Raw genomic sequence first — 15,000 nt, forward strand, 5'->3', positions numbered from 1 at the left:
CCTCCACCCCCAACTCCCCCTCTACCGCCGCCACCTCCTCCTCCTCCACCGGCATTCTCTGCCGGGGGGGACTCGCTGTCACGACCCCCCACCCAGAATGACAAGAAGCCTCCTCCCGCTCCTCCTGCTGCTGCTGCCGCATGCCTGTCGGTCTTGGTGTCCATGGCCACACGCGGAGAAGCGGCCGGGCTCCTGGAGTTACTGGAATAGGTGGAGATCACTTTCTCGCCGAGAGAAGGGAGAGAGAGGACGGGGGTGGACAGGGGTGAGGACGAGGACGAGGACGAGGACGAGGGCGAGGGCGAGGGTGGGGGCGAGGGTGGGGTATGGGTCTGGGTCTGGGTCTGCAGATCGGCAGAGGAGGTTGAGGTTGACGGTAATGGCGGCGCCCTCAGCTGAGGAGGAAACATGAGATGAGACAAGAGACATGAGATCATTCTCGCTCACAAGCACATTTTTTTGTCTCCCAAGCTGGGAGGGTGGGAATTTCAGCCATGCGTCGCCACGATACAGAAACAACACCATCCCTGCTGTGTCCAATAAAACTGTTATTTACAGGCCTGGAAAAAAATAGGAAACACAGAATGAAACACAAGTGTTTTGGTGAGCCCAAACTGACCGTCCAACTGAGTGAAAGTTCAAAACATTACATGTTAAGACACTGCCCCTGTTATAAGGTTCTTGTTACCCGAATGGCTTAGACCAAGTCATAATATACAGTATTACTTAACCCGTTAAGACATGCCGTTATACATTTTCTGTTACCAAAATGGCAATGACCAAGTCATAGTGCATTACTGAAGGCCCTCTGTTATATCACGGTAGTGTAGCACTATGGTGGTTAATAACTTTTCAATAAATATTACAGCGTGCCACCGGGGTACGACGTGCATTATGGGGCTACGACTCAGTGTGATGTCATAGTAGTGTAGTAATATGGTAATAACTTTTTAGTTAAAGGGGTATGCCACTATTTTGGGGCTTAATACAGTTAACATCGTTGGCCAGGGTTTATATAGGCGGTAAACTGTCTTATTTTTCATATAAGCTGTTGTCTTGTTTTAAGACAAGTTAAAAGAGGGAGCATGTCGCTAAGCTAGTGAAAGTCAATGGATTCGTGTAGCATGTAGCAATGCTACATGGATGCATTGACTTTCACTAGCTTAGCGACATACTCCCTCTTTTAACTTGTCTTAAAGCAAGACAACGCTTCACATGAAAAATAAGACACTTTACCACCTTTATAAACCCCAGCCAACGATTCTAACTGTATTAAGCCCCAAAATAGTGGCATACCCCTTTAAGCATTCCAGTGCATATTACAAGGCTCCATACAGTAGCCACATAATACACACCGTTCCATCTGAAGAAGGCTGTAATAGTCATTGAAAAGTGAACTACCATAGTACCACACTTCTATAACATAACACAGGGCCTTTAGTAATACAGGTACACTACGACTTGGTCATTGCCATTCTGGTACAGTAACAGCAAATTTATAACAGCGCGTCAGTGGAACGCTGTAATAGTCATTGAAAATGTAGCATAGTATTACACTACTATGACATAACACATTCTGGTAAGAGCAAATTTATAATGCCGGATCTAAACGGGTTAATAACAGTGACAGCAGCTTCCTGTTCCGGCAGCTTCCGGCACCATATACAAACATCGTGCTGGATTCATCTCCGTTGCTTTGATGTGTGTACTGTGTACTGTAAGTGCTCTCATGTTCTTCTAAATATACTTAATCTACAGTATCATCACACATATTGACAGTGTTGATGTGAATATCAGCGAGGCAAAAGAACCATCTCTACAGGGGGCAGGAAATAAAAAGTGTGTGTTATTTTTTTCCGGTGCAGTTTCATACATCTGATCCCTGACTTTTAACAAACTGTCAACATCCCTCAGCAAGACGCCTGCTGTGCTGCCTTGCCTTGCAGTTGGCAATGATAAGTAAGTGGGCAGAGAGATAGAAGGGGAAAAAAGCCTGGGATTTCTTCAGCACCCCCTGCCTTGACTCGCAAACACTTTCACAGTCGTGCAGTAGGAGGTCGCCATTTCATGATTTTCTAAAGGCTGAAGGCTGAGCATCAAAGTCCAAAACTCACCCCCCCCTCCCAACGCCTCAACCTCCTCAACGCCCCCACAACTTCACCAACGACTTAAAAGGAACCTTGTGGTGCTGAAACATTTTCAGTTTAAGGGACGGTGAAAAAAAATCTAAAACATTTTTCTGCAGCCTGAACTAAAACTCACCTTTTTCATATGCGCTGCGGTGTCTCTAGAAGAGCCTGCTGCTGCTGCTGCCACTTCTTCTCCAGGAGTCTCCTCTGGTTCTGGCTCTCTGATGTACACAAACTCTGCCTTGTAGACACCCCCTTCCATGGTGCCGCTACTTCTGCTATCATCCGACGGCGGGGCGGCTCTGTCGGGGGGCTCTAAACCCTAAAAGAAGTGGCACGGCGGAGAGTTAGTAGAGAGGTTGTGGAGCAAGTGGTTGGGTGGAGGCAAAAAAAAACCCAAAAAACAAACTTCTGAAGAAATCTCTCTACTCTGCCAGTCAGTTAGTCAGTCAGTGGCAGAGAGCCCACTGTGGGACTCAAAACTGTTTTTGCTCCGAACAAGTTTCTCAGGCGTCTTGTTGGAGGGAGTGTGGCTTGTCTGTGTGTCAGCATATGTGACTGTGTGTGTGCGTGTGAAACTGTGTGTGTGTGTGTGTGTGTGTGTGCGTGTGTGTATTTCAGTGTGTGTGTGTGTATTTCAGTGTGTGTGTGTGTGCGTCCTCTGCCGCCAGTGAGTACATCCCTCCTTCACAGGGTCTGTCCCACATGTTTGTTGCACATGCTCCTAACACATGACTCCCTGACTCCATGCGGAGTTGTGTAAGAGCTTTGGCAGATGCCTCTCGCCCAGCGAACGCCAGAGCAGAGGGAGGGAGAGGGAGAGAGAGGTAGAGAGAGGGAGAGGGAGGGAGAGAGAGAGAGGAGAGAAAACAAGAGAGAGAGAGAGCGAGAGAGAGCCAGAGCAGAGAGGGAGAGGGAGAGAGAGAGAGAGAGGGAGAGCCAGAGTACAGAGAGAGAGAGAGAGAGAATTTTAGTGGGGCGTGAGGTCAGCTACACCCCCCCCCCCCACACACACACACACACACACACCACATGGACGCGTGTGCACACACACAAACACAGACACACACACACACAGACACACACACACACACACACACACACACACACACACACACACACACACACACACACACACACACTAACACATGCACACACACACACGTGCACACACACACAGACCACCCCTTTCGATGAGCGTTTGGGGAACAAGTTAATTTACTGCGGCAGTGAAAATGCTACAACCTCAAGAGACGTCAGGACGCCCCGCCCGCCCGCACAAAATACTTCTCTGGCCTGCACAATCAGGGAGGGGGCTTTTTCCAACTCTGTCAAGAACATAGTAGACTACACTTCAAAACAAGGGAAGTTCCTATTTGATGGCTGATGTTTTTGTGTTTATGTTTGTGAAACACATGTAAAGAATACACAAACAACAACGTTGGATAGACTGACAAATAATTGCAGGATTATCCAAATGAAACAAACTCAAACTTACTTACATTCATTTCAATAAATTAATAGATTCAAATTCAACCTTTTTAAAAAAGCAAACTGAATGGAGACTGTTTAAAGACAAATAAATAAATACATAAATGCACTCAGAGAGTGCAGACTTCCGCCAAGGAAGCTGTTTGAAAGAACTATGTTATATCCCTTTTTCCCCAAGTCTTTCTACCTTGTTTTTGTGGAGTTAGAAATTGGAATGTCAAAATTCACCCTATCCCGCAATGGTGAAGAATATATATTTTTAAATCCTGGATCCCACCAACAAAATGAAATCACTTGTTCCTTTTGTCCTTTCCAACAACTTCTGACAGACAGACAGACAGACAGACAGACAGACAGACAGACAGACAGACAGACAGACAGACAGACAGACAGACAGACAGACAGACAAACCGACAAACAGGCAAACCAACGTGACCGAAAACATACCCCCCTTGTAGGAGGTATAAAACAAACCTCCCTTGGCGGAAGTAACAATCTTGGCTGTTGCAAAAAATAGTTGCAGTACAAGATGAATGCAGGGGACTGTATAGTGCAATCAAAGTCCATTATGATGAATAAGAGAGACCAACCAGACAACAAGTTCCCCTCAGGTTTAGCACAATGCATTGCTACATTAGTCATCGCCACAGTCTCGTGAATGGACTTAAAAATGTCAACCAGGGCCGTAACAAGACATTTTCAAATACTGAGGTCAAATACTGTGTGCTATACTGCTTAGTGCTTACTGTACATTTAGAATGCTTCAAACTCAGTCAAAGTTCGTTTTCATTCATTCACTGCCTTGAGGATAAATGAGGGTGGCGTATACAGACTGAATTTATCATTGTTGATCATAGATCGATCTCCATCATAGATACATTTTCTGAAAATATACCGAGGACATGACCTCTGTGTCCTCAATGGTAGTTATGGCCATGATGTCAACTGAAGAAAAACAGTAACGTTCCAGAGACTTAGTATGGCTCATTATTGTTTTCTTGTGTTGCCCACACACAACCCTGTCTGGAAACTTTTCAAAAGTAGTTTTTAAAGCCAAATGCTTTCACATATATTATTTCAGATTACCCAAATGCTTTCAGATATATTACAGTAAAGAGCAGTATAAACGTAACATTAGCAACTGGTTGGCCTATACCGTGGCTCTAATGCAGTGTTTCTCAAACTTTTTCAGACCGAGGACCACTTTGTCCCCCCAAAATATGTTCAGGGACCACCCGTCAACTGAATTGACAGTTGATGGGTGCTAATTTGACATTGTTGATTCCGATGCAGATCACTTACTTTTTATCCACATTATAAGCCTGCCTTATTTTGTTGAAGACATGAAAATGTTACAAATATTCCACCTGCACTACTATACTTGTGACTGAACTTTCAACCTGCACTAACTCAAAACATGCGCACACACACACACACACACACACACACACACACACACACACACACACACACACACACACACACACACACACACACACACAAACACACACACACACACAAGCACACTGCACTTTCTGCACTAAACCCAAACATAAACACACTGACACACACACACACACAGACACACGAACACACACACAGACGCACACCGCACCTTCTACCTGCACTAAACACATACACACACACACACACGCACACACACACACACACACACACACACACACACACACACACACACACACACACACACACACACACACACACACACACACACACACACACACACACACACACTGCTGTTGGTGTACTTGACAGACCTTTTTAATATTTATTTTTCTTCAAAATGCTACTATTACCATGTCTAGAACGCTATAAATGACTTTTTTAGGAAAAGCACAAAAGCACAACAATACCTCTTAATGTATGTCCTCTACAAGTCTTCTGTTGTCCAGTCTTGCACTTTAAATGTCTGTATGAGCACTGTCTATGTCCATACTGTCTTAAGTCCATGTATAAGTACTGTCTATGTCTATACTGTCTATGTCCTTACCTAGATTTGTCTATGTCTGTATGGGAAAGCAAGAAATGTAATTTCAAATTCTTTGTATGACCAGTGCATGTAAAGAAATTGACAATAAAACCTACTTGACTTGACTTGACTTGAAATATAACCTACTAATAGCTTATCTTGGAAAAGTAGAAATCCCCTCGCGGACCACCTGAGCTCTGTCGCGGACCACTAGTGGTCCCCGGACCACACTTTGAGAATCACTGCTCTAATGGTAGGGCACTGGGCTCCTTTGCCGACCCTTCCCCGTCTCTTTCTCCCCGAAAAAAATCCTGTCTCTCTCTATTGTCCTGTCTGTCACTAATAAAGTCTAAAAGACAAAAATGTCTTTAAAGGGACACTGTGCAGGAAATGGTCAAAGAAGGTACTGCAACTATGCTGCTCATTGAAACTGGGCTGCCTATTGCCAAATTTGATCTTTTCATGAAAGTTTACAAAGTAATAAACAATATTTTTTAGTATGGTCCAAGTACAATCATTTTTGCAGCTAAAAATGTCTATTTTTGGAAATTCAAAATGGCGGACCATGGAGAAGATCCCCCTTTTCATGTATGAAAAGTGCAATTTTTCCAGTCATAATGAATACTTAGAATTTGATGCTGGTGGTAAGTATTCATGAAAAAGGTAACATTAGTGAATGGGCAGCATGAATTCTGGAAATAAACAACTAAAAATCTCACACAGTGTCCCTTTAAAAACATTAAACAACTGGTCCAAGAGGGTTTCGTTACAAACAACTGGACTTGAGAAACGAAGACTGTAGAAGTCTGATGGATGGGTAGGAATTATGATGACGGATGAGTAGGACTAATCACAGACACTACAGCTGGTGTGAAGATCAGAGAAGAGAGGCCCATACCATACCTGGCTTGGGAACAGCGATGGCAGTAGTCTGCGGCCCACATTAATGATTCGGCTCTTGGTGGGCAGCTTGTTCAGAATAGGGACGAAGGTAAAGGATGGGAAGCGAGATGAGGAGGCTGATGCTGATGGAGCCTGTTGGTAGGAACAAACAAACAGAAACTGCTGAATTATTTGGTAATGGTAATATTATAGTGCAGTCATCATGGGTAAGTGGTTAGGGCATCTGACCAAAAGTTGCCGGTTCGACTCCCGACCCGCCAGGTTAGTGTGGGGAGTGTGGGGGCTCTCCCTGTCCTCCTCCATGACTGAGGTACCCTGAGCATGGTACCATCCCGCCGCACTTCTCCCTTTCAGGCTCCATTGGGGGCATACATGCAATTTTGTTGTGTGCAGTGTGCAGTGTGCACTTGTGTGCTGTGGAGTGTTGTGTCACAATGGCAATGGGAGTTGGAGTTTCCCAGTTGGGCTTTCACTATTTGGCTCAGGTAAGGACATGACTTGTCTAGTAGCTCCAGAGTTGTATAATACTATAAAGCACTGTAGAAGTAGAAGTACTCTGACAGATGTAATTACAACACCCGTGGTATGATATTACAAGGTTTCAACTTTGTAATATCGTGTTGTAATTACATATGTGGAAGTGCTTCTACTTTATACAAGTCTGGGCGGGTCACTGATGTTCTTACTGTAGAAGCAGACGTCGGGGTGATGCAACCACAGCTAATATCACTACTGGGTGACGTTACTGCATTAATGAATTCTACAACATGCTTCCTCTCCCATTCACCATGAGTGCCATTACCTGTGGTTGCACCACCTCTCTTCTACTACTAAAAACATCAATGAAGGCCCTGCCGTGGGTAATATTTTCGGGCAGAGCACTGTTACTCCGGGGACCTGGGTTCGATTCCCGACCCGAGGTCATTTCCCGATCCTCCCCGATCTCTCTCTCCCACTCATTTCCTGTCCCAACCTTCACTGTCCTGTCCAAATAAAAATAAAAAAACCCTAATATATATATATATATATATATATTCATTTTATTTTTTATTTTTTTATTTTTAACTTTTATTAGGACAGGACAGTGAAGAGTGGGACATATATATATAGGCATAGACGTCAATGACCAAGTAACACCTGACTCACACAGGAATCTAAGACCTTTGTCTCTGTAAAAAGACTACAATACGAACTGATTATTACATCCCTGGCAGACCAGTTCCCCAGCATCCCAACTCTAAACACACACATTATTGAACAGAATGACAGAACACAGATGACTAAGCTTTTCCATTACTCCTGAAATCAATGAGAAACAAACACACATAGCATTCTATACGATCAGCAGGACTGTTGAGATATGCACTAGGTGTATATTACCAGAGGAAGAGCGACCAAGAGCAGAGACTACTCTCCTCGTCAGAAGATTTCAAACAAAATCAAAGCTACCTTAATGAGGATCCACTGTGTGTATTTCCATTCATCAGAACTTCAAAGCTGCAAGCTGGAGCAAGACGAGCAATAAGAGAGAAACAAAGAGGTCTGACTCGACATGCAAACCAAGTTGTGTGGGCAAGACTTTAAAACTCTAATACTTGTGTGTGTTAACCTCATGGGCATAATATGGTCTGTATTTCCCTCCGATTTGCCAGGAGGTTTTGCTGTTTGTTAAATGGAATGTTCTAGAACAGTAGTTCTATTCAATGACCATGGCTATGTAGGAGGGCGAGGGTTGAACTCAACTGTTCACATTTCAGAAAGTGACAATTAACTATTGTCAGTGGAGAGAGTGAAGGAAGTTAGGCTGAGCATTTGGACATCAGCATGCAGCGCGTGCTATCACAAAAAAAAATGAGAAATGTAGTCTTTTATATGTGATGCACAGCAGAGGCACTGCCACACAGCCAATTTTATCTTCAATAATTAAACATGATAAATGGCGATCCGCAAGGAATCCGAAGACAAATCTGCCGCAAAGTGACATTCAAAATACGGTAAACAGAAATAAACATTATGAAATCATCATGTGTCAAAAATTAACGTTGTCCTTGCCCACGCTGATTTGTTGACAGGATTCTAAATTGATTTCTTCTCAGAGTGCCATTAATTACAGACTGTCACCATCAAGCGAGGGAGAGGGGGAGACGGAGAGGAGGAGAGGAGGAGAGGGAGAGGAAGAGAGGAGGGGAGGGAGAGGTAGTGAGGAGGAGAGGAGGAGACGAAGAGAGGGAGAGGAGGAGAGGGAGAGGTGGAGAGGGAGGGGAGGAGAGGAGGAGAGGTAAAGGTGGAGAGGAGGAGAGGGAGAGGAAGGGTGGAGGAGACGGAGAGGAAGAGAGGAGGAGAGGGAGAGGAAGAGAGGAGGAGATGGAGAGGTGGAGAGGGAGAGGAGGAGAGGGAAGAGAAGAAGAGAGGGAGAGGAGGAGAGGGAGAGAAAGTGAGGAGAGGGAGAGGAGGAGCGGGAGAGAAAGAGAGGAGGAGAGGGAGAGGAGGAGAAGAGAACTGGGAGAGGTGGAGATGAGGAAAGGTGGAGAGGAGGAGAGGGAGAGCCATCAAGCGTCCTCCTCCTACGCAACCCCTGCAGGAGATGAGTAAACAGCGCTGGGCAGAATAAACCTCTTGCCATGAGAAGAAAAAAAGCAGCATGAAGATTCATGTAAATCATGCTCTACTCCTCCTCTCACAGCATGAGCCAGACACACTGTCTGGCAGCCCTAGTAGACAGACACACACGGCCATGCCTTCTCAGAGTGTATGTATGTCTCCTGCTTCTGCTTAATTAAGAAACAGCCGGTAAGGGAAGCAGTACCTCCACTGCATTTGCATAAGACAACACCAGGCAGGTTCATCTCAGGGGAGTGAGGGAGAGAGAGGAAGAGGTGGAGAGGAAGAGAGGCAGAGGAGGAGGAGAGGGAGAGGTGGAGAGGGGGAAAGGGAGTGAGAGAAGAGGAGAGGGAGAAGTGGAGAGGAGGAGAAGGAGAGGAGGAAAGGGAGAGCTGGAAAGGGAGAGGTGGAGAGGGAGAGGTGGGGAGGAGGAGTGAGGGAAAGCTAGAGAGTAGGAGAGGGAGAGAGGTGGAGAAGAGGAGAGGGAGAGGAGGAGGGGGATATATGGAGAAGAGGGAGAGGTGTAGAGGAGAGGGAGAGCTGGAGAGGGAGAGGTGGAGAGAGAGGTAGAGAGGAGGAATGGGATAGGAGGAGAGGGAGAGGTGAAGAAGAGGAGGAGGAGAGGGGAAGGAGAGGTGTAGAGGAGCAGAGGAGGAGCTTAAGGAGGAGTGAGGGAGAGCTGGAGAGAAAGAAGTAGAGGAGAGGAGAGGAGGGAGAGGTGTAGAGGAGAGGAGCAGAGGAAGAGGAGAAGAGGGAGGGGTGGAGAAAATGAGATGGAGAGGAGAAGAGGGAGAAGGGGAGGAGGAGAAAATGGAGAGGAGAGGAGGAGATGGAGAGGGGAGGAGGAGAGGGAGAGCTTAAGGTGGAGTTAGGGAGATCTGGAGAGAAAGAAGTGGAGAGAGAGAGATGGAGAAGAGGAGAAGAGGGAGAGGTGTAGAGGAGAGGAGCAGAGGAAGAGGAGAAGAGGGAGGGGTGGAGAAAATGGAGAGGAGAGGAGGAGATGGAGAGGGGAGGAGGAGAGGGAGACCTTAGGAGGAGTGAGGGAGAGCTGGAGAGAAAGAAGTGGAGAGGAGGATAGGAGCGGGAGAGGTGGAGAAGAGGAGAGGAGAAGAGGGAGAGGTGTAGAGGAGAGGGAGAGGAGCAGAGGGTAAGGTGGAGAAGAGGAGAGGAGGAGAAGAGGAGAGGGAGAGGAGGAGAGGGAGAGCTTAAGGAGGAGTGAGGGAGAGATGGAGAAAAGGAGGTGGAGATTTTGGAGAGGGGAGGAGGTTAACAAGCCAAAGGCATCAGATGGGCTGAGTATGGGCAGGTAAAATATGGACGCCTTTTGTACATGCTGTACTCTAATCGTATTCTCTTTGATATTATTCATGTATATCATATTCTCTTTACTATACACGAACACAGGCGGTCTCAGGAGGCAAACTCCCGCTTTGAAGGTGAAAGACTGCCCCATGGATCAGAGGGATCAAGCAAATGAAATTGGGAAAATATAAGCCCTTCTGACGTTTTGAGTTCTAGGCACAACCGTACAAACTTTCTGCATTGGATCGACTGCCAAGCACCAAAGGAGTGGACAGTAAAAGGCAGAGAAACTTTGTGACAGTGAAAGTTTTTGCATTGTAACACCTTTTGATGTCTGATACCTACAGTATGACGATTACTGGGTGCAAGAGCATTCAGTGGGGTAGGCGTGATCTAATGCGGTATTTCTCAACCTTTTTCAGGCGAGGCATCCTTTCAATTCATGAAAAATTTCAAGGCACCCCAAACCAACAAGCCGTAACATGGCATCGCATCCGATACCACACAAGCTTAGAAAAGTAACACATTTGGAGAAGTCACACGACCTACGTTTGCAGTTGCAGCTGACTGTGGCGCCCTATATTTACTTTATTGTGCGTAAATGGCAGATGAAAGATTCCACTGACTAACATTAACTTATCAATTTAGACAAATATGTATTATATTACATAATTTATTTATCAGCCACGTTTCCGGGGCACCCCTGAAGGGGGCCTGCGGCACCCCAGGGTGCCCCGACACCCCTGTTGAGAAACACTTTCTAATGGTTAGGGCCAGGCCCGCCGACAGGGGGGACAAAGGCGTATGTTGTCCCGGGCCCAGGAAGATAGGGGGCCCAGAATGGGCTCCCCATTACATTGTATGTATTGGGTAGGGGGCCTTTTCTGCTGACTTTGTCCTGGGCCCAGCAAAAGCTGTCAGCGGCCCTGGTTAGGGCAATGGTCTTGAGATCAGGGTTGCCCGTTCGATTCCCATCCTTACCTCTCCCTACACCTGTCCTGCATCCATAGATGAGGAGCCCTTAACCCCTTAGCGCAGAGCCTATGTTATAACCTTACTGTCACCAAAATTGTAATGTCTATGTCTTAATCTGTTACTTAAGGCTCTCAGTAATGTCATAGCAATGTTGTTATGATGTAGTTGAGTATTTTCAGCAAATAGTGAATAGGCCCGCCGGCAACCCCATCTGCAGTAAGAGGCTACGCAAGACATCTAAACATACATTCAGGCCTGTCACAAGCAGGCAGGCAAACTAGGCAAATGCCTAGGGCCCCCATGTGAAAAGGGGGCCCCATGGAAGGACTTGTTATGTACTTCAAAAGATAGCAATGACAACTTTGAGAGTGAGGCAACACGTCCCTAAATTCAATGACCAAAAAGTGCAAAATCAAAATATCTCTCTCTCTCCCGAGGGGAACCCTCCCCCATTAGTCACAAAAGAAGAGAAGGGCCAAAAAGTCTCTCTTTGCCTAGGGCCCCCAAATACCTTGAAACGGGCCTGCCTACATTGCTTCAGGGCCTGTAACGTGCAATAAATAACCTTAAAGTTGCTTTGGATAAAAGCGTCAAATAAGTGTAATATAATGAAATGTAATTCAGTGGCAGAAGGAGACATTTGTATTCATTCATTCATCTGGACCACACGTTAAATAAATAAGGAAGTGATGAGATCAGTATCAGTATAATCAATGTAGTTCTTACGTGCACCAGGCTAACCTGAAAAGTGATTCGCATTTTATATGTAGATGATATCTTAGTTTTAACACAATATTTTGTTTCAAAACAATTTAATGAAAGGACTGATGCATCCATATATCTAAGAAAGAAATAAAGAAGTTCTAACAAGACTAGTAAGGATCTCTACAATATATATGTTGTAGCCTACTGCAGCTGGTGCAGCATACTGCAGTATTGTTGCATTATCAATGTGGCCAATTCAACATTGTGGGCATAAAAAAACTCCATATAAAAAAGGTGCACTACCACTTTGAAAGTGTAAAAATGAAAGTGAAAGTTTGCCCCATAGTCCGGCCTATGGATCTGAAGGATAGAGGAAATAAATTATGCATTCGATTCTGCATTCTGCTACAGTAGCCCGGGATATCCCATGCTGCTTTGCACAATCGTTCCGATCTGAAAGCATGGATTCTATCCCTCAGCAAGGGTTCCAGATCTTGGGCCTCAATCAGAGAGTGGGGAGGGGTGGAAAGGCGAGGACTTTAGTCTGTTTGAATAGATACAGCTGACACAATTGGCTATGGGCTACGTATGTCAAATAACACATTCATAATGCCCAATAAATGGCCATGTGCAATTGTAAACCTCACCTTTCCTATGAGAAATTGCATAGATAGCCTCTTCACTTGTGAAGTCGTCTGGTGTTAACCAGGGAAATAATATATAATTTGAATAATAAATTACTCCATAAAACTTTGAAAGGGAAAGTCTGACCCACGGATCTACGGGATCGATGAAATGCATTCGTAATTTGATTAAGCACTCTGCTTCATAATACAATGTTTTGGAAATGAAAACAGCCAGGAGATTTCCTGCTATAGACTGCAAGTCTATTTTTTCACAAGGGTTCATTTAAAAAAAAACTTTACACAGAGGCGCATCTTGTCACCAGGCTAGGCAGGCAGCTGCTTGGGGCCCCCAAGCCTCCACATGATGAAAAACAGCTCAAAGTAATAATGGCAATTTGTGTCGAATGTTAATTTCTTTGGGTTTTTGTTTGCAGCCCCTACTAGATTGCCTCTGCCAATACATCTATCCTATAGCCTACCAAGTATTTCATGAATGACAAGCGGTGGCTATTTCGGGACGCTGTGTGTACATGTGTGGCTAATTTGTGTGGCCAGTGAATGCAGCCAATCGTCATGTCTTAACCTCTGGCCCCCATGCTATGCCGCCCATGCCGCCTGTGTGCAGGACAAATATAGACACACATGAAGGGGGGGGGGGGGGCTGCAGCGTTCACTTGTAGAGAGGTACATCGGTGTGAGTGTGTGTGTGTGTGTGTGTGTGTGTGTATGTGTGTTGGTGTTGGTGTATGTGTTGGTGTATGAGAGAGAGATTACTGTCAATGTCTTATTTAGTATATGTTTTAGTCTTAACTGCAATTAACTGCAAACACAATTTCAAACATCTGTGCTAACCCTGTTACATAGATTTTTGACAACAAAGTACACTTGACTTGACTTGACTTGACTTGAGGTGAGGGGGCACCACATGACACAAACGTTACAAATATTGTTCCTAAAGGGGGCACCTACAAGATGTGTGCCCAGGGGCACCACAGTGTCTTAATACAGTCCTGATGGGGTGTTGCGGGGGTTAATCAGAACTCAGACAGAATCTCCGATGATTTTAGTAGGCCTGTATCAGCAATTGCAAACGATCTTGTGTGGACTTCCATGTGAAATCAAACTCTGATTGGCGTTAAGAACATTCTATAGATGTTAACACGTAATCCTTCATGTAAATATCCATGATAAAGAGCATGTTTACACATCATCCCCACACATGTTGATAATGAACACATGAAAATGTGCCATTCGTTCCAATGGGACTAAAAGTGGAAAATAGCATTGAATGCTAAACATATGGAGCAAGCATCTCTTCTCGTTTTAATACTACAGTAGATTAAAGTTCATGGGACCACAGACTGTCCCTTTTGAAAAATACATAGGCTACATACATGAATAGGCTACATAAGTAAATAAATAAATTTGAATTCCAAACTTGAACTTGAGGTTCTCAACTTAATAATAGTTTTTGTAAAGACCATTGTAGGTAGACAGTGAGAGCTTATGGATCAGCAGAGACGCAGGGCTGGACTGGCCATCTGGCATAGCGGGAATTTCCCGGTGGGCCCCGCACCCTCGTGGGCCCTTTTTTTTCCAAAAAAATGTTTTTAAAAAATCTGAACGGGGGTGCTGGGCCAACCGGCTGAGTAAGTTCTGTGCCGTTAATTATGAGGGGCCCCTTTAAGCCAAAAAGTGCCCGGACCCTATTTCTCCCCCAGTGCAGCCCTGGATTAAAGCCCTGCTGTGAGATAATGACTGTGAGCGGGTGGGAGGAGACATTTGTTTTACTCTTCAAAACACGGCTGGCACTTTTGACAGCCTGGCTGACATGGCAAACTTTCTTCTTGCATGACTGCCTTGTTTTGTTATACGGTTAGTGTCGTGTGTGAGTGTGTAGTGTGTGTGCTTGCTTGTGTGCGTGCGTGAGTGCATGCATGCGCGTGGCATTTCTGGGAGAGCACAGCCCCTCCTGCTTTCGTGCCATGTCATTGAACGAAAAACAACTTCGTAACTTGTCTCGAAATGGATTATTCTGCCTACTGCCACGCTGAGCACAGCACAGAGCGCTAATCAGAGAAGACTTCAGAGTAAGTGACTGGCCACAGAGAAACGCAGCGCAGGCTAATGATCACTCAACCATGCAGCACAGGGGAAGCAGGGTCGCTGCAAGGCATAGGCAGAGTACGCAGAGTGCTTGGGGCACCAACCAGTGCTTGGGGCACAAACCACCTTGCCCCCAGAATCGGAGCCTCTTAAATTGAGATTGACTAAAATA

At 45.4% G+C, this 15,000-nt stretch overlaps 1 protein-coding gene across 1 annotated transcript in view; it reads right to left on the reverse strand.

Annotated features, from left to right (window-relative positions):
* The window catches only part of mlip (muscular LMNA-interacting protein), a 52,561-nt gene that overhangs the window by 32,950 nt on the left and 4,611 nt on the right, over positions 1–15,000 (reverse strand). Inside the window, 3 exon segments of the mRNA XM_063191362.1 lie at positions 1–395; positions 2,263–2,451; positions 6,514–6,645. The exon segment at positions 1–395 is cut by the window's left edge and continues 2,242 nt beyond it. Coding sequence (XP_063047432.1) covers positions 1–395; positions 2,263–2,451; positions 6,514–6,645 — 716 coding nt within the window.

The sequence above is a fragment of the Engraulis encrasicolus genome, chromosome 24 (assembly GCF_034702125.1).
Source record: "Engraulis encrasicolus isolate BLACKSEA-1 chromosome 24, IST_EnEncr_1.0, whole genome shotgun sequence".
Classification (NCBI taxonomy): domain Eukaryota; kingdom Metazoa; phylum Chordata; class Actinopteri; order Clupeiformes; family Engraulidae; genus Engraulis; species Engraulis encrasicolus.